General features: G+C 46.4%; 5 protein-coding genes across 5 annotated transcripts; 2 read left to right on the forward strand and 3 right to left on the reverse strand.

Annotated features, from left to right (window-relative positions):
* Nucleotides 1-272: 272 nt before the first annotated feature.
* PtA15_2A439 (uncharacterized protein) lies at nt 273-3,878 on the reverse strand (the record flags this gene model as incomplete). The annotated part of the gene is made up of 6 exons (XM_053166460.1): nt 273-407; nt 476-516; nt 582-621; nt 3,519-3,618; nt 3,696-3,773; nt 3,865-3,878. 6 exons carry the CDS (start codon nt 3,876-3,878, stop codon nt 273-275), a joined length of 408 nt encoding a protein of 135 aa, XP_053017680.1.
* A 322-nt stretch (nt 3,879-4,200) lies between these two features.
* PtA15_2A440 (uncharacterized protein) lies at nt 4,201-4,909 on the forward strand (the record flags this gene model as incomplete). The annotated part of the gene is made up of 4 exons (XM_053166462.1): nt 4,201-4,233; nt 4,314-4,592; nt 4,672-4,762; nt 4,848-4,909. 4 exons carry the CDS (start codon nt 4,201-4,203, stop codon nt 4,907-4,909), a joined length of 465 nt encoding a protein of 154 aa, XP_053017681.1.
* A 4,215-nt stretch (nt 4,910-9,124) lies between these two features.
* PtA15_2A441 (uncharacterized protein) lies at nt 9,125-9,400 on the forward strand (the record flags this gene model as incomplete). Its single annotated transcript, XM_053166463.1, has 1 exon — nt 9,125-9,400. One exon carries the CDS (start codon nt 9,125-9,127, stop codon nt 9,398-9,400), a length of 276 nt encoding a protein of 91 aa, XP_053017682.1.
* Nucleotides 9,401-9,403: 3 nt separating this feature from the next.
* PtA15_2A442 (uncharacterized protein) lies at nt 9,404-10,405 on the reverse strand (the record flags this gene model as incomplete). Its single annotated transcript, XM_053166464.1, has 1 exon — nt 9,404-10,405. The coding sequence occupies one exon, from the start codon at nt 10,403-10,405 to the stop codon at nt 9,404-9,406; it is 1,002 nt and encodes a 333-aa protein (XP_053017683.1).
* Nucleotides 10,406-19,208: 8,803 nt separating this feature from the next.
* On the reverse strand, nt 19,209-19,446 carry PtA15_2A443 (uncharacterized protein; the record flags this gene model as incomplete). The annotated part of the gene is made up of 2 exons (XM_053166465.1): nt 19,209-19,329; nt 19,418-19,446. The coding sequence occupies 2 exons, from the start codon at nt 19,444-19,446 to the stop codon at nt 19,209-19,211; spliced, it is 150 nt and encodes a 49-aa protein (XP_053017684.1).
* Nucleotides 19,447-22,876: the final 3,430 nt, after the last annotated feature.

The following is a 22,876-nucleotide window of genomic DNA, read 5'->3' on the forward strand; positions in this document are numbered from 1 at the left end:
GAGGCCCAAATCTGAGCCGTCAATCTGATTGGTTCTTTGAATTGGACAGTGGTTTTGACTGCCAAAACCTAAATTGTGCAACTGCCGTGCATACACTTTCCCAAGGGCCAGTACTGCCAACTGGCCCTTGATAGAGTGACAAGCGGCCGTCCAACTGCTGAACGCCCCAATCCCTGAGCCAAGTCGTGGGTTTGAGGCAGGTTTGGCCGGCGGGTACCCGGGGACGTACCCGTTTTGCAAGGCGTTTGTTGAGCTGCTTGAGTTGGTATAGGTCAAGGTCCGGATGATGATAGCTGAGGTGCTGGTGGCGAACACCAAGTGGGGATTGAAGGGAGGGGCGCCTGTGATGAGGCGGCCGTGATTGTTGGAGTTATCAAAGAATTACAAGAAGTAAGGGCTTTGAGGGTCTGAAAATCAGAGCAGGCCAAGTCAATGACGATCACCAGGAAAAGAGGAACACTCAAATTCAACTTACCTTGGCATAAGGGCTACAATGCTTTTGTTCTTTGACTGGGACTTCGGAAAGGCAAACAATTCAGTGAGTCAGTAGGAAGATTCTTCTTTGATAATTGGTGACTAACGTCTATGGTTATCTTCTTGCACTGGAGCAGGTACATGCATCTGTGTAATCGCAAAAAAGAATTTGGTTAATTTATGACAGGTGACATTTTATCCAGCGCCGCACATAACTATTGATCCATTGCAAATACACTTTTTGGCTTGAGGTGCACAATTTTGCATACCACGGAGATCATCACCCAGTTGGCCGACAGAAGTATCCATGCGATGCGACTCCTCTTTAGTCCAGCGGGTAGAACCAAGGCTCTTGATCAATGTTTCACAACGTATAATTAAGCCCGCAGCGGTGAAAGTTGGAGATAATCGTCTTAAACCAGGCCGGAAAGGATCGGAGTGGGCCTGATTCAGTCAAAGAGCAAGGTGCAGCCAGGCTAAAAAGAAGGACAAGTTGAGTCAAGCGGGGTCCACGTGACCTGTAGTGGTGATGATTTTTACAGTGTTGTAGTGTCCGCTTGTTCTGATACAAGGAGAAAAGGTAGTCCAGCAAGATATGGACAACCATACCAATATTGCGGAGCACACAGTGACAGTTGCCAGGGTGGTGCATTTCAGTCAATAGGGCCACGGCGGTGGCGTTGGGTGGTGTACAGATGTCAAAATGCAAGAGCATTGGTGACTGGAAGTCTATGAATACCGCCTTGAGGGACATTTATTTCCTCAGGCAACTCCTCGGGCTGGTTTCCAGCCGGGGGTTTGTCTCACCCCCGTCCGCTGTTGCACTTGCGCAGTTTGACGGGGAATACTCGTTGGCCCCCCTTGTGCTTAACCGCTGGGGGTCATCCTCTCACTTGTTTTTTGACCCTGCTAGACAGGGATGGACAGTGGGCCACAGTACATCAGCTTGCTGATGTTGGGTGGCAGGTTGCGGGCTTGTGGATTTGTGTATTGTTTTTTGATTGTGCTTTTGTGCTTTTGTATTTTGTGGGGAAAACCTTGATTTTTTTTCTGCTTTTTAATGTGGGGGAAACCCTTGACTTTTTTTCCTGTTTTTTGGTAATTTGTAGGGAGAACCCTTGATTTTTTTTTTTCTGTGATTCACTGGCTTTAATATACTTGGATTTAACTGAATTATGCCTGATACCTGCAGGATATTTTTGTATTTTGTTTGTATTGTGATACAATACAAAAAAATGTGATCTTTGTATCACGTTAGTGATACAATACTATGGTGTTGTATCTACAGGCAGATACAATACATTTGTATTTACAAATGATGTATTTGTCAACAGATACAATACAAAAATATCTGAAGATACTGTATTGTATAGTATCTGCTACACTGTTGCTCCTGCTGCCCCATGGCCAGTCCGGCACCCCCCTTGAGCCAACCCGTCCAAAGGGGTTTTGACTGCATGCACATCTTCACTGTACAGGCCTGTTGCTGAAATGCAGAAATCATTTTCAGCCACACAAGCCCGCAAGCTTTCTTGCTTCTGCTGTATAGATGAAACATTATTCCAGAATTAAGATTTTCTCTGCCAAATCTGAAAAACTTGACATGGCAAAAAACTCCGTTCTTTTTCAAGTCCATCCTTCAAAGGCGGGCACTTTGTGCCCAGGAGGGACTTTGTTAAGTTTGCCAGGGCCCTCCAAAGCTAGGGACTTGTGATAAGTCAGGGCTCATCAGCTTCCAGGCCAGAATTGGCCCTAACTTAACTAAGTCCCTCTATTGGAGGGGGACGCCGTCCTGCAGGGACCCTCCAAAGGAGGGACTTGTTTGCTATGCAGTAGAGAATTAGAAAAATGATGTTTTTCAATCCTTTCTGGACGCTTCATTTGTCATCAGGGAGAAAAATGTGCACATCATCATGGAGTTCCTTTGTACATATTTTGCAAATCTTTTGGGGCCTTGGGTGCCCCATGAAGTCTTTTTTTGTGATTGAAAAGTGTCCACTTCATTGTGCATTCCACATTTTGCACTGTACAGAATCTGAAATTGATAATGTTACAACTATGATTGCAGCTCAACCAGAGGAGTTGAGGATGAGAAAAAATAGTATCAAGAAGGGGACAGCTTAAGCCATCCCAGAAATGTAAATTAGAGCAAAAAAGGTTCAGAAACTTATGTGGGAGATTGGTTTTAAAAAATTCACCCGAAAATGCCTAATCCTCTACTGCTGCAGGGTGTACATAGCGCATAAGTCCCTCATTCGGAGGTTGCTGCACTACCCCAAGGAGGGAATTAGCTAAGTTAGGAATTGGCCACTTGGGGGCAGTGGAGGACTTCCTGTCAATCTGGAAAGTCAGATCTGAGCAGACAGATTTCAGATTTTGCAGGGAAATCTAGGTCCCCGAGGATCCCCGAAGCAATCCAGAGTTCCAGATTTCAGATTTCGCTGCAAAATCTGGGGCTCTCATCAACAGAGGCTGTCTTATGCTCAGGCGGGCTGACATTGAAAATTTTGCCCAGCAGCCAACACCAACCTGGCCTGAAGCCGGCCGGGATCAGGCGGCCCAATTGCCATCCCTGAATTGTTATAAGAATAGAATATAGGACCCAAAAATATCCGCCCATATCGGCAGGTCTGGTAAGCTCGAATCTCAGATATCTAATGTGATGCGCGGTCATTTACCACATATCCCGGATTATCTACTGAACAGCCCATGCGGGATACTGTCTAAGGGCTGAGGTGTGAGCATATGATTGACGTATCAGGACGGGACAAGACAAGCAACGCAGACGAGAGATAAAATCCTGTGTAAATAACTGAAGGTGCGTGGAACACCAGAAAATAGTCAGAACTCTGGATGGACTGATGAGGTTAACAAGGAACAGGGAGGGGCACTGACGATCAATCGAAAAGACCGAAGCCCATGTCGTCATCAGACTCTTCCTTTTCTTCGGCCTTGGCCTCTGCCTTAGGGGCCTCGGCAGCAGCAGCACCGCCAGCAGTAGCAGGGGCAGCGGCGGCGGCGCCACCACCACCACCCGAGGGAACAGACGCCAATTTAGTCGATCCTTCGGCAATCAGATCGGCGATCGTCTTGTCCTTGAGTTCCGAGATCAGCTTCTGGAGTCGTTCCTCTTCGGAATCAACGCTGAGAAAATGTGCCCGCAGCTAATTAGATAACGAAATTACTTCGCGAAACATAGTGATGAGAGTCGGTAAACTCACCCAACTGAGCTGAGGAGGGCTTTGACATCTTCGGCGGAAGGCTTGTCGTTCCCGCCTTGGTTGAGGAGTAGGTAGGCTCTGCATAGGTATGATGTGGGGAACATAGGTGAAAATTGTCAGTGGTCAGTTGAGGCGGATCGATGGATGCCATAGAAAATGAGTGACTCACGCCAAATATTTCATCTTGAGTTAGGTCGGACGGGACAGCGAATCAATTTAAGCCGAGGCAGACTGCACTGATCAACGTCTGATGAGAAGCGGTGGTGGATATCGATTGGCTTGTCGTGTCACTGGGGCAGGCACCGGCCGATCAGAAACTCGGCGGCGGGAGGTCAGTGAGAAAGGGCGCAGCCGCAGCGGTGCGAGGCTGTCTCAACCCTACTTAGGTTTCCACTCAACCCTCGATGTGCCCGGCTGGGGCAACCGCTGTATGCACGCACCCGGCACCACTCACCTCGAAACGATAGGATCAAGGCAAGGCACCCTTTAATCCAAGCGTACCATCATGTCTGGAGTTGAATACACCGACCCCCAGGAGGTTAGCCTTCTACTCTGGATAACTCCGGACTCACAGGATTCTCTTTTCGTTCAGCTCACCATCATTTTCGAATCACCTAGGCTGCCGACCTCAAGAAGAAAAGGTTGTTTCGAAAATTTCAGTACCGAGGTATCGAACTCGAAGCTCTCCTCGACCTGAGCAATGAGCAACTCATGGAAGTCGTTCATGCCCGTGCCCGAAGACGTTTTCAACGTGGATTGAAGCGGAAACCCATGACCTTGATCAAGAAGTTGAGGAAGGCTCGAAAGGAGGCTCTTCCCAACGAGAAACCGGCCGTTGTCAAGACTCACCTCCGTGACATGCTTGTTGTCCCCGAAATGATTGGAAGTGTTATCGGGGTTCGCCACTTCCGCTCATTCTCTTGACGCTCGCGAAGCTCTCTGTTGACCAGCCACTCCTCCATCACGTGTTGATTAGATTTACAACGGTAAAACATTCAACTCTGTTGAAATTAAAGGAGAGATGGTTGGACACTACCTTGCCGAGTTTTCCATCTCCTACAAACCCGGTATGTGTCTCTTTCCCTCCACTCTGCCCTCACTAAAAACCACCATGAGATACTAAATCACTCAATTGTTTTTCTTGTGTACCAGTCAAGCACGGTCGACCGGGTATTGGAGCCACCCACTCCTCACGTTTCATTCCTCTGAAGTGAAACTTGTTCGTTGGCAATGTAGGATTTTATCTTTTGTATGCGTCAGCATGCTTGCCTTGTCCTATCCCAACACATCAATCGTATGCCCATCATGCCCTATTCGCGCCCAATTATACTCCACTACTGCCGATCCATCGGCCTTTTCGACCGTTATGTATTGCAGACTTCTCGTGATGGGCAATCGGCTCATTCATTAGATGAAATGCTCGATGTTAAAGCAAACTCGTCCATGCACTGTGAGAGTTGCTGACTGGATTTTGACTGCCCCTAGGGCCTACATACGCAAGCTGAAAAGAGTGTGGACGAAGTGGCCTTCAGCGTTTTTTTGTGACAAACATCCAGCAGGTAACTGACATACTGCATGGCAATCACCCAGAACCCCCTTTGCCTCGATCGATGATTCTGCGTACTAGTTGAAATTCCTCTTGCCGGTTCATGACACCTGTGGGGGGCAGGAGTCGACAAGACACCTAATAGGGTGACACTGACATAATGATATGAGCCTAGTCACGGTGCAGATAAAGATCAAGCCGGGAGCACGCTATGTATGTATACTCGATCTGGAGCAAGCATATTGCTCTAACTTAACACAAGCCCCTCTTTGGAGGGCCTGGTACAGCCTGGCTGGCGCGAAGCGCCCCTCGCGAAGCGAGCCTCCGAAGGAGGGACTTGCGCCGTATACCCCCCTACCCGCCCTACTCTTTTTGGCATTTGGCAGGGCATTATCTCACAATTGCTAGAAAAGCTGATCCACTCAACCTTTTTTTTTCTTGTTTAGTGTTCCAAGACCATCTGTTTCTGCTCTACTACCCTGCCAAGTCTCAGCCTTGCACCGGATGTAAGAGTGGTTTTATTTTATTTTTTAAACCTGAAAACTGCTTTGAAGCGCTGCTGTTGGCTGATTATGGTTTTACATATCTTCTCCAACCTTCCAATCCACACCTCAAATACAGGGCACGTGACCTCCAAGCTCTTCTCAGCCAGTCGGCGGCAGTAAAGCAAGGCCTAAACACAACCAGACTTGCCCATCACACCCGGTCTTGTACATAGCACCAGCTCAAAGTTTCATGAGCCTACAAGCCCGGGGTTTTCCTATCTTTCTGAAGATGTATCATCCCTTGAATCAAGCCTAGCTTCTCGATTCTAGGGCTTGTTGTGACGTAGCCTTGCTTCCAACTGGACTTGCCAGTCTCGTAGCATCAGCTCAAAGTTTCATGAGCCTACACGCCCGGGGTTTTCCTATCTTTGTGAATATCATCCCTTGAATCAAGCCTAGCGTCTCGATTCTAGGGCTTGTTGTGACGTAGTCTTCCGATTGTCTTGAGTGTAGTGATCTTGGCATTGTACTATCTAGGCTTCCACCCGACTTTGGCCGTCCAAGTTTCAAGAAAATGGCGAGATACGGGCAAACTCACACCCGGGGTTTGCCATGTTGTTTCGCCTCATGCTCCTCATGGACAATTTGTGTCTGATTCAAGTGGTCTCTCAATAAATAAGGGTATAAAATACCTTGTCTTGCTCCAAAGATCCCCTTCCTCGTGTTTCCACATCCACACAATTCTTGCGCACTACATACACTTCTAGTACCAATTGCCTTTAGCCATCAATGGATTCTGTCAGACGCCCTCGACTTAGCATGGCTGAGAAACTCAGCTCCATCTGTGCGCATATGGAAACTCTCCAAATGAACCCAAAGACCTTCTTAGAAGCCTTCTTGAATCATCCCAATGAGAATTTTGCCTTTTGTCGCCGCTTCTGGGGCACCGGACATGGTTGGGACTCATCAAGAAGACTTCTTGAGACCATCAGGTCTTTGGTATGTTCGCACAGGGAAGGCCAATCCTACTGGGAAGATTTCATCTTAGACCAGGTGGATGTTCCTTTTTTTTCTTCTATCTCGGAAACAACCACTGACTAATGTTTTTCCCTATCTCAGGCCGTGAATATTGTTGTGGCCCAGCGTCCTCCAAGTGGCATTTATCCAAACGGGTCATATATAAACTCCAATCGAGTTACGGAAGAATTTTTCACTCACAAGCAGCATTTCGCACGTAACAATGCTCTGACTACCGATATGCCCTTTCTCTATCGGTTACTCTGCTCCAAACTTTTGGGACCAAATATTCCGGACCCAAATGATCCTGTTGATCTAGCTGATGTGGATGTTGATGATCCCACTGGCCTGGGAATCGACCAACCTGGTTTGCATCCAATTGACCCCTCAGTTCACAATGTCAGTGGGGGGACAGTTATAACCGAAGAAGATGTCAGTGCTGTTGATGGAACTCACCTTGAAGTCAACGCGGATCCGGCTGCCCGGAGAAAAGCAAGGGCTGAAACGGTTAGCACTCACTCTTGTGGATCCTACATAGTTCTTTGGCTTATGGGTGATCTGTCAACAGATAGCGCGCACAGTCTGTGCCATGGTGGCCTTTGGGACCAATCGCCGGCATAATGCATGCCAATTGAGCAATTCGCTGCTCCTCTTGGCATCAGGAGTATCCGAGCGAGTTAGTAGCTACCTCAATTATATTGGATTGGCATCCTCACGCAAGACAGCACATGCTGGCCTCCAAGCGCTGGGGCGAGAGGCTGAACGGAAGATCATAGGTAGATTTGCTTTGGAGACCAATCCGCTGATTGCTCCAATTATATGTTACGATAACTTGGATTTTCAACAAAAGGTCCACATGAAGTCCGTTGGGCATTCTAGTGTCATGTTCCATGGGACTTGGGCATATATCCATTCACCTTCCCCCAAGTTACTATCCACCTTGAACCCGGAGAATCTGACTACTGAAGCGCTGAACAATGCACTACATGCCGCATCAAAGCTCACCATCACTCCGCAGATGATCGCTCCGCCTCTTGAAAGCTCTTTGCATTTTGAGGCCTCACTCAAGGCTCAGATCACCCGCGTGGTCCTACAATACGTTGCCCGACCTGTGGATACTAATGTGAAACTTTATCAACATTCCCCACCTGTTGATCCTTTGAAGCCCGAGGACCCCAACATTGCTATGATGAAACTTATGATAGCCTCGGACAACTCGGCGCAGGGGGTCGGGGAGGTCTTCACCGGCCTCATTCAACAATCGGGCTTGACCCCAGCTGCTTTTCACTCGCGACTTCAGATCATTGAGGGAGACTTGGGCTCCTGCAACTTGTTTGACAGCCTACGGAAGCAACGAGCCCCAGGAGTGACAATGGAAAGCAGCCTTGATAACGCCCTAGCAATCCCAGGCGCCTCTCATACCCTCTGGAACATCGCGCAATCTATCTTCTTGGCTCACTGGGGCAATGAGAAGCGCAGTCGAGATACTGGCGCTTGGCGCACCCTTCACGCTTTGGGGGTACCTGCCGAAAAGCCAGTGACCAAGAAGGACTTCAACTTAATGCTTTCGCATATCGAGAAGATACACGAAGTCACCCTGCTATATTTGACTTTGTGAGGTATTTTCATCCATATTTCCTTTGAAAAAAGTCAACCGATGTATTCTTTGGGTTACCAGGGTGGTAATGGGGAAAGACGATCGCCCCTTAGATGAAAAACTCATCCCGCTGAGGTCAGATGCTATCAAAAGCCTTGTTGACATTACGTACAACCGATACTGCTCAGGAGAGGCACGTCGCTCGGATTTAGCGACTACATCTCCAACGTTCTCCAACATGCTCTTGCGCATACGTGATTTTTCTACAATTATTGAAGCTAATCGCGCGATGAGGGCCGGGGATCCCGGCCGCCTGATATTAATGTGGCAACGCTGGTCTGTGATGAGCCAGGCAATGCCAAAGCTGCCTCATTATTCGAAGCATCTACCCAAGCTGGTTCTGCTGTTGCAGGAGATCCTGCCCAAAGATCTGGCGAAAATTGTGAAAAGCTCAATGCTTATATCTCCAACAGGAAGACACGAGCACTTTGTTGCAACTGATTTCTACCTTGAAGTCCAGAACTATTGGCTGAAGTACTTCTTCAACCATTCTGGCATTGGCACCAACATTGAACGGTTAAAAGATGTATTCTCCATCAACATTCCAACGGTGCGTTCACAAATCTTAAATTTTCACACTAGTATGTACCTCAGTAGCTGACACCCAAATCATTTTTAGTTACGATATCTCTTGCAATCATTAAAGCTTGAGTCTGGCTGTCGGCTTGTCCAGCAATCTCACAAGAACAGGCTATCTAACCTCTCAATCAATTCTTATCTCCGCATGGCTCGTTCGGAGAACCTTGCTCGCCCTGAGGACCACAATGGGTTCAAACCCGAAGCAACATCAGATTTCTATGCCTTGGGAATTGTCAAGCTCCAAAATCAATTTCGCACTGCAGGTCTGGACAATTTCAAGCCTATCAGCCCAGGTATAATGCAGTTGAATGAGCAAAATCAAGAAAGTAACAATCAGATGCAGGCCGAAGTTGAAGCTAACGAAAGCGGAAATGAACTCAGTGACCAATCAAATGAATCCAGCGAAGAAGGATCCAATTGATGTTCACTCACCCATGCTTTCTCCAGACCCTTGCGCATGTACATCCTTAAATTCCTCCAATGCAACCCGATCTCCTTCCTCCTTCGCCACCTGTTTGCAATTTCTCTGTTTTTGGAGGAGGCGATTCAGATGGGCCTTCTTTTTGTTATTCACCCTAGTCTCTCGGCGTAGTCGCCGCTCTTCTGCCTTCCGATTCTCTTCTTCAAGGCGTGCTTCTTCTCTTGCAAGTACCTTTTCACGTCTCTCAGCCGCTTTCTTGGCGGCCTCTTGCATTGCAGCTTGTGCTTTGACCTCGCGAGCTGCCATACGGGCCTCTGCTTTAGCCTTTCTTGCGGCGAGTTTGCGTGCCTCTTCAATTGCCACTTTTGCAGCCCGTGCTTGGGATTTGGCTATTTTCTCGGCTTCCTTCCTGGCGGCGTCCTCCTTTTCTTTGATGGCCTTGAGTTCAGCCCTTCCGGCGGCGCGCGCAAGGGCTTGAGATTCTAGTAGAGCTATCCGGTCCGCTTCTATTGCTTCCTCCTCTGCATGGATCTCTCGGCGTAATCGATGATACTTCTCTTCCATATACTTTTTGTGATCCCTGCGCTGTTGAAGGTGCGCTTGGTGAAATTCCCCATCAAACCATGATTTCAGCGAATCTTTGAGCCAGTTAACCTGACCTGAGAAGTATTGGCCTCCCATCAACTTTTCCAAAAAAATCAGTTGCAGGTCGTGGTCCTCAGATGACTGGACCTGATCCAAAGAGCCCACAATCATAGTAGCCTGAGAGTAACCGAAGAAAGTAGAGGGTACATGTTCGTGAGATTCAGAACCTGGCAGTGAGTTGAAGAAGCCTCTGAAGCCTTCTACTAAATGATTGACCAAGTGTTGTTGGACCTCAGGAGGTAAATTGCAAGTCCCCTTAGTCGCATTTGGCTTGCGTTTTCGGGTCATAGTTTGGATGGTGGTATCTTTGATTATACCAAAAGGATTGGCAAGCATGGCATCGAAATTGTCGATGTTCATTTGCTGGACCTTATCTAGGATTTCCTTTGATGCCTCAGGCAAACAGTTCGAACATTCACAAGTCTTGAAAAGGGCGCGAATTTCTCTTTCCTTCTCGGCCAGATAGTTGGGGTCCTTTGCACAGATGGGAATGTACCCAATCCTGATTGCACACAGGTTTCAGTCACCACAAAAATTACGAGAGAGTGAATGAGGGAATGGGCTGAACTTATTATCTACACTTGTGACCACCCTCAAGCACAGTTTGGTGACGGCCAAGGCATCCATGCGATCATCGTCATCTTGGGATAAGGGATTTTCGAAATCGGACTCTGAATTCTTCCCCTTTTTCCGAGTTGGCTCCATGAATAAGAAAGCTAATCCCGGCTTCCCATCCCTCCCGCAACGGCCAATCATCTGAACAATTGATGAGGGGTCACCGCGGCCCATGTGAATGACACACCGGACACGTTTAAGGTTTTGGCCAAGCCCTAATGCCATGGTAGCCGATACAATGGGAAACTTCCCTTCACAAAAATCCTTAACAGTAGTCGCCTTATCCTCGTCCGCCGTAACTGCGTGGAACCGACGGATAAATTCATCATGTGGATCGTACTCGTGCTTACGTGTCTTGCGTGCTTGATTGACAACCTTCATCACCTGAAAAGTGAGGTTTCGAGACCCAGAATAGATCAAGGTAGGGACTGTATCTTTGGCGGCGGTATACGTATGAGGAGCAAACATCTTCAGGAGATCATCACAGGATGCAAGCGTAAACTCCATTCGCACTTGGATGATTCGTATCTCTGGTCGTGTCAGTTCTCCGTCCAGCATAGTGATATCCTCAGGCTGTAACATGAGGTTCGAGATAATAGATTTGACGGCTATTGGTCGACAGGTGGCCGATAGTAAGAGGAGGGGTACCTTGTTGGTGGCTGTCAATCGGGTCCCAAGGTGACCGTAAGAGATTCGGAATGGTCCACGGTCGTCGTGTCGAGCAAATGAGTTGAGTCCTTTGGTTTGTCTAGACGCTACCAGTCCCCACAAGTACACCATGTGTGCCTCGTCCACAACAATTAGAGCCAACTTGTTTTGAAATTTATCACTGAAGAACATCTCGGTGAATAGGGGGCTGTTGAGAAATACTTCTGGACTCTAATCAATCAAACAAATCAATCAGAGAGTCTGTCAGTCTTACTACAATTTAATAATTACATCAAAAGATAAGACAGACCAGGTAGACAAAACTATAATCTCCATTCTTTATCTTTTTGATGATGTTGAAATTCATCGTCATCTTGTTTAAGTTGACTGCCGTAATGTTCACCAGCTGCTTCTCCCTCACCTGTCGCCCCGAGAAAGTAAATTTGTAACATGTTCAGCTAGCATAAACGTGCAAAGAAATAATATGTCTAATATAATTACCTGATCATCCCCGAGAGAATCCAGTGGATTCAACACAAGGACAATGACTTGGCTTGAAAACAGCTTAAAATACATCTCCGAGATCCTGGTCTTCCCAAAGCCAGTGCCAGCTCGAACAAAACAGTTTTCCCCACGAGCAAGGGCAGACACAGTTTGTACCTGTAGAGACTTGGGTTCATCATGATAAAAGTCCTTTGAAACCGATCTGATGTAGCTAGAGAGTAGTTCATCGCTAAGGCCTGTAATCTTTTTCGGCAGTGAGACAGCTTGTTTTTTGACGGAAGTGATATCGGCGTTGTTTTCCATTGCGAGTTGGCCGAGAACTCTGTTCAATAAGTCGGAGGAAGGTTGTGTTCCTCTTCTGGGTTATTGGACAACCTATTGGCCCCATAGATGAGGCTTGGAATATTTTTTACTCAGAGCAATTGTGCATCATTACCTATATACATAGTGGAAAGCCACCGGTCACAGTACAGGAAGTGGTATCATGAGACTCGAGCGCTTCAAAATTTACCATTGTGAAGATAAAAAATGGGGAGAAAATCCGGCATCCCTGATAAGTATAGTACAAGACGCAGGAGAAGCACGCGGTCACATGGCTCCGCAGAAGTTTTATCCTATTCCTTAAGAGTGAGGAGGTACAAGCAATAATACAAAAAAAAGCAAAAAAACGAAAAAGAGTAGGCTAAGTACTAGGATGTAGTGTATAAGTACCTCCTTTGGAGGGTCCCTGCGGGACGGCGTCCCCCCTCCACAAACGGAGGGACTTAGTTAAGTTAGCATATTGCTACCAATGGGAGCCTGGCAAGCACTCCCTAGGGGCCTGGCCTGTTCCTCTGGACAACAGATTTGGATAAACACAACTGTACTAGTAATTCACGGGCAGCGCTGCTACCTCTGAATGAACTTAGCTGCTTCCAGTCATTCAAATTGGAATTCCCAAAACATTTCATCTTGACAGTTTTTATCAACAGATATTGTGGAAGAAACTGGCTAATCTTGAATAGCCTTGGTGGAAAAATAGTCAAAAAATCATTCTCAGAAATCTCAAATTACTAATCAGGCACCACCTGTTCATTTGATGAAGCAATACCAGATCAGTGGCAATCCTCAATCAGTACATTCTTTTAGTCATTGCTATTCACACTACAAGAAAAACTCACACAACTGCTAGCAGTTGACATGCAGGTTATTGCTGTGGAACTGCGGTTCTAGCTCCACCCAAACACACAACATCTTTCTCTGCACAGTCACTGTGCATTGTGAACAATAAATGGGCATTGAAGCTAGCACTGGTGCCTTTGTAATATTGCATGTCAACTGGCAGCAGTTTCTTGAGTTTTTTTCACAGTGTAGGTCAAAGGTTGACCTTGAAAAAGGCTTGTGTTGTACCACAAGCTTCCTGGTTCTCACATGTCAACTGCTTGCAGTGTCATAATTAGGGGGTTTCAAAAGTTGGCCAGTTTTGAGTTGCATGCACATTTGCAAGTTGATCTGTGGCTTTTGGTTTGTCTTCTGCAGCAGGTTATGTTCCCTTTGTCCCAAACTCAACTAAGTTCCTCAAAGATTTGGGGTTGGACTCACAAAGCAAACCTCCTTCAGGAGGGACTTTGAGCAGCTCCACCCCGCAGAAATCTAAGGGTGCAGTTGGACAGCAAGGCTTGCAAGCAGATGTCTGGGCTGACATTGGCAGCCCCCCATCCACCCCTGCAGAAAAATTTTGCAAGGCAGATGTTGGGAGGAGAAAATTTCTAGAAGGTTAGGCTGCCCCTCATGGCAGCTAGACCATGAATTCTACCCTTGCAGTGGCCAGGCCATTAATTCTTGAACTTAGCACAAGTCCCTTGCCTTCCAGGGGGCGCAGCACAAATTGCAACCTCCCATCAGGGAGGGACTTGCATGTAATCCCTGATTCCTGGTGTGAGAGCCCCGCATACAGCTCTTTGTTTTTGCAGGTGGCCAAATTTGTGCCCCCAAAAACACCACTTCCCAAAGGAACAGAGTCCCTCAACGGATAACAAAGAAAAACCTGCTTCTCCTCTTTAATTTGGCGGCAGTCACAGGCTGAAAGCACTTGGTTCATGGCCTGTAGAGCAGTCTGAAAAAGGCCTCTTTTTGAGACGCATGAGACACATTCCTGCCGATGTAATCAAGAGCCAAGTATTCCACTGCCATTCAAGAGATTGAAATAGCTTTTTATACAAAGCCACATTTATGTGCAAAAAAGAAATATCTCTCAATATGGTCTGCTTTTCTCCTTGTTTGAAAACTTCAAATGCAAGGATCAGGCCTTATATTGGCAGCTACCTCCCAAGAACTTAATAAGTCCAGAGGAAAAGGCTCAGCGGGCTGATGTTTGATTCACAAAAATGGAAAAAAGTGAAAAAAGCCTGATACAGGCTGATATTCCTGGGGCTTTCAGGCCAGATACATGTTTTTGCAGGTAAGCCTCTCTTTGAGACAGAGACCCTGCGGGGCTGCCTCACTGGTCTATCATCTCAAGATATTGTTATCTTTGCCACCATTATATTTACTTATCAGTCTATAAATAAAGGGGATGAGAAATTGACTCTCATAAATTACAAAATCAACTCCCAAATGGAGTGTATGTTGCGCGGACCGTTTTGAGATGTCTCCCCCGGGTCCTCATGACCAAATTTTTACCCGGGGGCGTTTTGAGTTGGAATTGGAAATCCGCAATCCCAAACCAGAGTCGGGATTTTAATTTTCCAAAAAATCCCACAAAATAAAGAAATATTCATGTCTCCACACTGGAGCACCTAAACACTCCCAAAATTTTACAGCCATCTAGATACACTTCATAGAAAATATGTTAAGATTTGCAGCAGTAGAAACCATCAGGAAGGCCTTCTGGGACAGGGGGCTGATTTGGCGGATTTCATTAATAGGAAATCCCCCAAAACCTTAACTACAATGCTCCAAACACTCCAAAAGATTTTCTGAAATAATAATACACTGTTTAGAGCATATTTTCAGATTCACAGCATTAGAACACCTCAGGGAAACCTTGTGTAGGCGGGGGCTGATTTGGTGGATTTCCTACAAAGGCAATCCACCAAATCCTTAGCTACAGTGCTCCAAACACCCCCAGATTTTTTCTACCATATGAATACAATCTCTAGAAAATATATTCAGCTCCAAGGAGGTATTGAAAATCAGGAACACCTTCTATAAGCGGGGGGCTAATTTGATTTCCTACTAAGGAACTGCACCAAATCCTTAGCTACGGTGCTCCAAACACCCCCAGATTTTTTCTGCCATATGAATACACTCTCTAGAAAATGTGTGGAGCTTCAAGGAGGTATTACACATCAGCACCTGTGGCACTATAATTCTTTGGCTTTTAGCCAAAGAAAATGTGCATTTTTCTTTGGCTAAAAGCCAAAGGAGCGCTGGAGCTGGCCGGGCTGGCAGAGCTGAGTTCATAGGAACCTAGCCACAAAACCTGGGCAGCGCAACCAATGGTTGTTAGCCTAGTGGTTTGCAGCGCAGCTGCAAACCTCCTTACAGCAAGGTTGCCGGTTCAATTCCCACTGCCCCCATGCCCCATTTGGGGGTTAGGGGGCGGGTTTTTGGGGGTCGGGTTTTAGGGGTTAGGGGTTAGGGGTTAGGGGTTAGGGCAGTTTTTTTTAAAAAAAACGTGGCAAGGTGTATAGTACATTGTATTGGTATGTATCGGATACGTATTGGTATGTATCGGATACGTATCGGTATGTATTGGATACGTATCGGTATGTATCGGATACGTATCGATATGTATTTTTAGTCAGGTATGTATTGTATATGTATCGGATACGTACCGGTATGTATCGGATACGTATCGCTATGTATTTGTATTGGATACAGTAATGTATCCAATACATACCAATACCAGCTCATCCAGCGCCAGCCAGCGCGCCAGCTCCAGCGCTAGCCAGCGCCAGCCAGCGCGCCAGCTCCAGTGGAGCTGGCCCGGCCAGCTCTGCTGTCCTTCGGCTTTTAGCCGAAGAAAAATGCATTATTTTCTTCGGCTAATAGCCGAAGAAAAAAAGGGACAAAACTCCACATCAGGGAAGCCTTCTATAAAGCACTACGGATGAGGATTTGGTGCAGTTCTTTAGTAGGAAATCAAATTTGCCCCCCGCTTATAGAAGGTGTTCCTGATGTGCAATCCCTCCTTAAAGCTCAGAATATTTTCTAGAGAGTGTATTCATATGGAATAAAAAATCTGGTTGTGTTTGGAGCACCGTAGCTAAGAATTTGGTGGATTGCCTTTATAGGAAATCTGCCAAATCAGCCCCCGGCTACACAAGGTGTCCCTGAGGTGGGCTAATGCATTGAGGCTCAAAATATGTTTTAAAAATTTACTCTTATGGCAGAAAAAATTTGGGGCTGTTTGGAGCACCGTAGATAAGGTTTTGGGGGTTTGCCTTAGTAGGAAATCTGCCAAATCAGCCCCTGGCTACACAAGGTGTCCCTGAGGTTTGCTAATGCTGTGAAGCTAAAAATATGGTTTATACAGTGTATTACTATTGCAGAAAATCTTTTGGAGTTTTTGGAGCATTGTAGCTAAGGTTGCAGGGGATTTCCTATTAAGGAAATCCGCCAAATTAACCCCCTGTTCCAAAAGGTCTCCCTGAGGTGTGATAATGCCGCAAAGCTCAACATATGTTTTAAAAAGTGTATTTTTATGGCATAAAGTATTCGGGACCATTTGGAGCACTGTAGATAAGGGTTTGGGGGATTTCCTGGAAGTTTTCAGGAGCGCAGCGGATGGGGGCGTAGTCCATGGAGCGGCGCGCCCAATGCACCTGAAGCTGTCACTGGTACCGCGCCGCCCCAGGGCGGCGCGGTGCCTGAGCAGCACATGACGCGCAGCGAGGCACAGCCGCAGCAACCTCGCCCACAAGAGGAAAGGGAAGCCGGCAGAGAGTCCCGGGCCGGAAACCCAAACGATTCCGCCAATTGATTCCCGCCAGACTCAACACCGAACTATCAACATCAGGCCGCCTAAGGGAAGAAATTTTCGCCCCACCCACCCGCCCAGTTGTGGATCCCACCCACCCGCGGGCTCCAGCTTTCGGGACTTAACACTATCCAGGAGTGATGCTCTTGAAGGAGGGACAACCAAGCCCCTCCCACAAGTAGCTCCTACTCTCCTTCTGAGGGGAAATCCTCAGGAATCCCAAACCCTGTTAAAGGGAGAGGAATAAGAGGAGAGAAGGGAAACTAACTCCACTCAGCCCATACCGGGATGACTTGAGGGCTACAGGAGTAGCACCTGGGTCAGCCCAAGTGGGAATAATCCCATGGAAGAAAAGGAGCCTGATGGCTACCCAAGCAACACGCAACTGCCCTCAGCACAAGGTAATGCCCAGCACAGCAGAATGGATATTAAGGAAATCCGCCAAATTAACCCCCCTTGTTCCACAAGGCCTTCCTGATGATTTCTACTGCTGTGGATCTCAAAATATCTTCTAAAAAGTGTATCTAGATGGCTGTAAAATTTTGGGAGCGTTTGGGTGCTCCAGTGAGGAGATATCAAAATTTCTCTATTTTGTGGGATTTTTTGTAAAATTAAAATCCCAACTCCTGTTTGGGATTGCGGAATTACAATTCCAACTCCCAAAATGCCCCCGGTTCATAATTCCGTCATGAGGACCCAAGGGAGACATCTCAAAGCAGTCCGGGCAATGTAAACCCCATTTGGGAGTCAATCTTGTGATTTATGGGAGTCAATTTCTCAACCCCCTGAATAAAGATAGCTCGTAAAATTGTAAATGCATTAAGGTATTAAATTAACTTATCTTCATTGTATAAAAATCAGAAGCATGCTTATCAGAAATGACCCCTTTAGCTATCTGAAATCTTTCAAAAATTAGTTGGGTTTGGGTTGGGTTAGGTTGCGGGTTGGTGGTGGTGGTGGCAGGCGGTGGGTGTGGATTTGTGTCAGACTGTGGGTTCAGGGGCTGACCTGAATGGAAAAATCCCTGCCCAAAAACAACCTGGCTATCTATTTGGGTCTCAATGGGTTGGGTTGGTTTTCTAAAGGGACACCCAAAGGCTTCCCAAACCCAACCCAGAACCTATTGGGTTGCAGGTCAACCCAACCCATTCAATACAGGACAACCATGCTGCATTGTGGGCATTGTCAGACTAGGTCCGCCTGCCCCAGCGCCCTCCCTGTTGGGAGGAACAGCTGATGGGTGGTTGGGCAGGGTCAGGTCAACCTGAAGGGCTGCTCAACATCATGCCAGGACAGCCCACAACAAATCTGACAGATGTGTCTGCCTGCTTGCAACTCACTTTACTACTGGAACTGTGGTGTATATGGTCTTAAATCTGGTTCTGGTATAGGGCCCAGATGGGGTTTCCCCAGTTTAGAACCTCATTGGGTTTGGGTGACTAAATTTGGTTTAGTCCCTCAATTGGATGACATCCTTTTGGAATTTAGAGAGCTGTAGATGTCCCTCTAACTCCTAAATTGAGACACCTACCAAAATAACAAACAGTGCACATGAAAGCATAGGCTGATGTTTTTTTTTTTATACCAAAAATTAAGAGTTTGGGTGTGTAAATTGAGATCTGAGAGGCTCCCAGACTCAAAGGGAAGTCATCCATTTAGGGCCTGTGGTGTAGACACCGCGCCAACTTGAGCAGCAAAATTGGGTTTTGAGGTGTATTATGTACATCAATTCTACTGGTCATCTCATGTAACCTGCTGTGTAATTATTAGCTTGTTGGAAGAGGGAGATGCAGAAGAAAGCAGCAATTTCCCATTTCAAATTATATCCCACATGTGTAGTAGCCCAGTTCACGTTGGTCACTTTAACACTATCTTTATCAAATGTTATCAGTAAATTTTCATAAATTTTTCAAATATCAGAAACAGTGAATCCTGAAGAATCTGACCATTTTGTAAAAATTACAAAATTTTAATCATAAATGGGTTAAAAATAGCTTTAAAGTTCCAACATGAACCAGGCTAATTGTAGAGAGAACTATGAAAACTGAGTTGGTGAGCACAGACCCCAGTGCAAAAACCAATGTTAGTACTGTTTTTAAGATTTTTTCCGCAGTGGAAGGAGTTTTCTGAAATGACTCAAATTCTGTAGGTTAGACAGGCATATGCTAGCCTTCATCCTCATCTATTTTATTCCAAAAAGCATTGTGGTGGCAAGGTATTACAGAGGTTTAATATTTCCTCCCACTAAAATTCAAAATCTTCGCTGATACGGAGGCTGGCTTCGCAAGACCCCGCAGCAGAGGAACTTCGTCAAGTTCGCTTTTTTCCTCAATTCTTCAGTCAAGTGGAGCACGTTCTTGCCCCCCCGACTCGAGAGTGACTCGAAAACTCAAGGCACATCTTTTCAATCGACACGTTCAACCTTGTGGTCGTTCAAAACTCGCCGCTCTTGGACGGTTCGATCAACCGTGATCGTTCATGGTCGTTCGGAACTCGCCGCTCTGAATCGCTTGGTTTCCCCTCGAACGCTCTAGAAGGCTCTTTGGTTGAATTGCTCGGGTTCCGCGCGAATTTCTTAGACCGCTCCTTGTTTGAATTGCTCGGATTCTCTGGGACAATCTATTCGTCGCGGGATGCCTTACAGAACGCTGAACAACGCTTGTTCGCTCATCGTATCAGTTCCTTTCCTCGATGAAAATTTGACCACGTTTCCTTCTTGGCGATTACGCCTGGAAGAAGTCCTGAAGATCCAGAACATTCATGACATAGTGATTGGAAAGGTCGTTCGTCCTGGGCCCGATGTCGAGCATGTTCGCACCTCCGAAGAAGGCTATAATCCGGAGGAATCCATTGCAGATTGGGATAGGTTGTCGGACGTCGCTTGCTCAACAATCAGGCTCACGTTAGCGATAGATATGGCAATGCGCTACCAAGAAATAAAACCGGCGCGTACCCTTTTCACAATGATTTGCGACATGTACGACAGATCGATTGCAGATCGCCTCCTCCGAATCGAAGATAGCTTGCGCAAAACAACAGGACGTATTCGCTGCTGGAACTGTGGCCATCCCGGCCATCACTTGTCCAACTGTAATCAACCAGGTCTCAAGAAGAAACCCAAATCATTCACGGTCCCCTCTCCTCCATGCCCTACTTTGACGGCACCGGTGGACAACTCTAACCCAAATGAAGATAGCAGTTTTGATGATGAAACCAATGTAGTTTGGACTTGATGGACCAGAAGTCTGATTTTTTTTATTTGTGGTGTATATGTATGATGCGTGCAACTCTGGCGCATGCTAATCAAGATTTATTTCTATCGCCTGCTTACTTTATTGAGTACAGTTACTGTTGTGGTTAGATTAGATAAGAAAGAAGGAAAAAACAAATGGTGCAAGCAATTAAGAGATCTGTTGTAGACATGTTTATCTAATTACAGATAACTGAAGAAAAAGGTGACAACTTACAAGCCAGAGGAAACACATTGGCTGCAGCTTTGATGATAGTGGCAACTTTGATGATGGTAGTTTCAATGATGATGGATGATTATGGTATTCAAAATTGCATATGCCCCTGTTTACATAAAATCATAAAGCCCATTTTGGCTGGGAGATGTCAGCGTGCATAAAACTTAAAGTGACATCTCCCAGCCAAAATTGCAGTTTATGATTTTATGTAAAAAAATCTTATGCAATTTTGAATACCATAGATGATGGCAGCTTTGATGATGAATGATGATAGTGGCTTGGGTGAGTCTCCCTAATATTTGTCAACAAACCACAAGTTTCCTTCAATTCTCAACCTACTTCATCTTGAAAGTCATCATTTAGGCCCCATTTGGCAGGGCCCAGTGTGATATGTGGTAATAAGCTCAATTAAGGTTTATGAACCTTACTGGGATTATTACTGGGCTTAGGTAATCTTAAAGGGCCATTTGGGACAGTCAATGTGATATTGCAAGGCAAGTCTGTCTGTTTGGTGTGCCCCTCAAAATCAAGTCAGGTCCAGCGCTCCTCTTGAGTCCAATGCCACAATACCCCCACCAAGCTCCACAAACCTCAACAACATCTGTGTCTTGCCTCACTCCCAAGACAAACACCAGCAGAAAGTCATCAAGCTTATCATCTCATGGTAAGCGGAGGAGGGATTGAAGGCTTGGTAAATTGGGGTAGGAGGCTTTGACATTAAGGGAGGTTTCTTGTGTCTGGGTGCCATGAGGGGGCTTTAAAGTTAAAAATCAGGCCGTGCAGATCCCAGGAATCAGGAAAAAATGGACTTGGAACCTCTCCTGCGGACCTGATTTCCTTCTTTGAAAAAGGCTCCAGGAGAAGGAAAAAGGTCAAGACACCCCCTCAAGGGTGTTCTCACCTATCTCCGATTACATCTGCATGCCGGCCACTCAACCAGTCTGTGATTATGTATGCAACTTGATGTCCAGTTGGGTCTATACCGGCCATTGAGTGACACAATACTCAATGGCCGGTTGGGTCTGTACCAGCCATCAAGTGACACAACACTTGATGGCCGGTTGGGTCTGTACTGGTGGCCATTGAGTGACACAACACTCAATGGCCGGTCAGGTCTGTACTGGCGTCCATCAAGTGACACAACACTCAATGGCCGGTTGGGTCTGTAAGTTGTGTCACTCAACAGCGGGCTGGTCATCAAGTGAGTACTCACAACACTTGATGACCAGGACAGACCTGTCATCAAATGATTATTGAGTTGCGTACCCACTCCATGACCGGTACATACCGGTCATTGGGTTGTGTGCACGCACTGAAGGACCGGTCTGGACTCCGGGAGGAACCCATTAAGGAAAAAACATTTCTGCCAAAGATTCTCCAGGTTGGAAACTTCTGATGCAACATCAGGAGTTTTTTCCACTTTGGGGGTGTTCAAACTAGAGCCCCCAGGTTGCTGTTTTTGGTGGTGATTTTTTTTTCCTGGAAATTGGACCTGCGCAACCTGATTTCAACTTTGAAACCCCCTATTGTGTTGAAGATTGGTTCAAGCCAAAAGGGGGGGTTTATTACAGCGGGGTCAGCGCAACACCAGATACATATCCAATTTGATTTATATTTCCAAGCTGGTCCTAATGTAATTGGCATTTTCTGGGGTTTGCCTGGAAAGAAAAACCAATTTTTCAGGTTGTGGGTTCAATTCCCAACCAAAAAAAGCTTTTTTTTTCATCCAATTTTGCCCCTCTGGGCTTTTCTCCCAAAAAAATCCTCCTCATGTACTACGTATCTCAACCAGGTCCAATTGGGAAAACCCCAATTTCCCCACATATCCAAAACCCAAAATTAGCAGAATTCACATGAGGTGGCTTGGTTGGGGCTTTCCGGGGTCCTATGTTTGTTGCAAGTCAGTGGATGACTTCCTGTCAAGTCTGGGAGCCTCCCAGATCTCAATTTACACATCCAAACTCTTGATTTGCAGTAACAAGGAAAATGTTTTCCTAAGCCTGCAGATCTTTGCTTTCATGCGTGCTGTTTGGGGTTTTGGAAGGTGTCTTAATTTAGGATTGAGAGGTGCATTAGAGATGGCACTTTTGCACCCGGGTACCCGCCGGCCATTTTGGCCAGATCCTGACATCCGCATCCGCATCCGCACTCCTTGGCGGGTAACTGCCGGCCTGGGCGGGTACCCGCGCGGATATCCGCGGGTACCCGCCACCAAAAACGCTCCTCACAGACAAGATCATGTTTTCATTTCATCACATCATATGTTTTCTTTTCTTTGGTGACAGTAGAGGGGGAGAATATCACTCCACTGTCACCACATTGCCTTTGGTGGCACCACGTGCCTTCATCCTGCCCTTAGGATTATCCTTCATCTTTTCCATATGTTTGTGGAGAGCCAGAGGTTCAATCTTGCCGTTCTTTGAGTAGAACAACAACACCATCCCTCTCCCTACCAATTTTGCATTGAGTTTGTGTCTCTTGGCCAAGACTACGTCTCGGCCAAAGCTGAAAGTCCGTTTGACATCAACGGTTGTTGCTATACATAATTAATGAAACAATTGATTAGTTTTGTGTTTTGATACCTGTGCAGAAAAAATTAATCTTACTGGGGCAGCACATGACATCAAGTGCCAT

This window comes from Puccinia triticina, chromosome 2A (genome assembly GCF_026914185.1).
Source record: "Puccinia triticina chromosome 2A, complete sequence".
NCBI lineage: Eukaryota > Fungi > Basidiomycota > Pucciniomycetes > Pucciniales > Pucciniaceae > Puccinia > Puccinia triticina.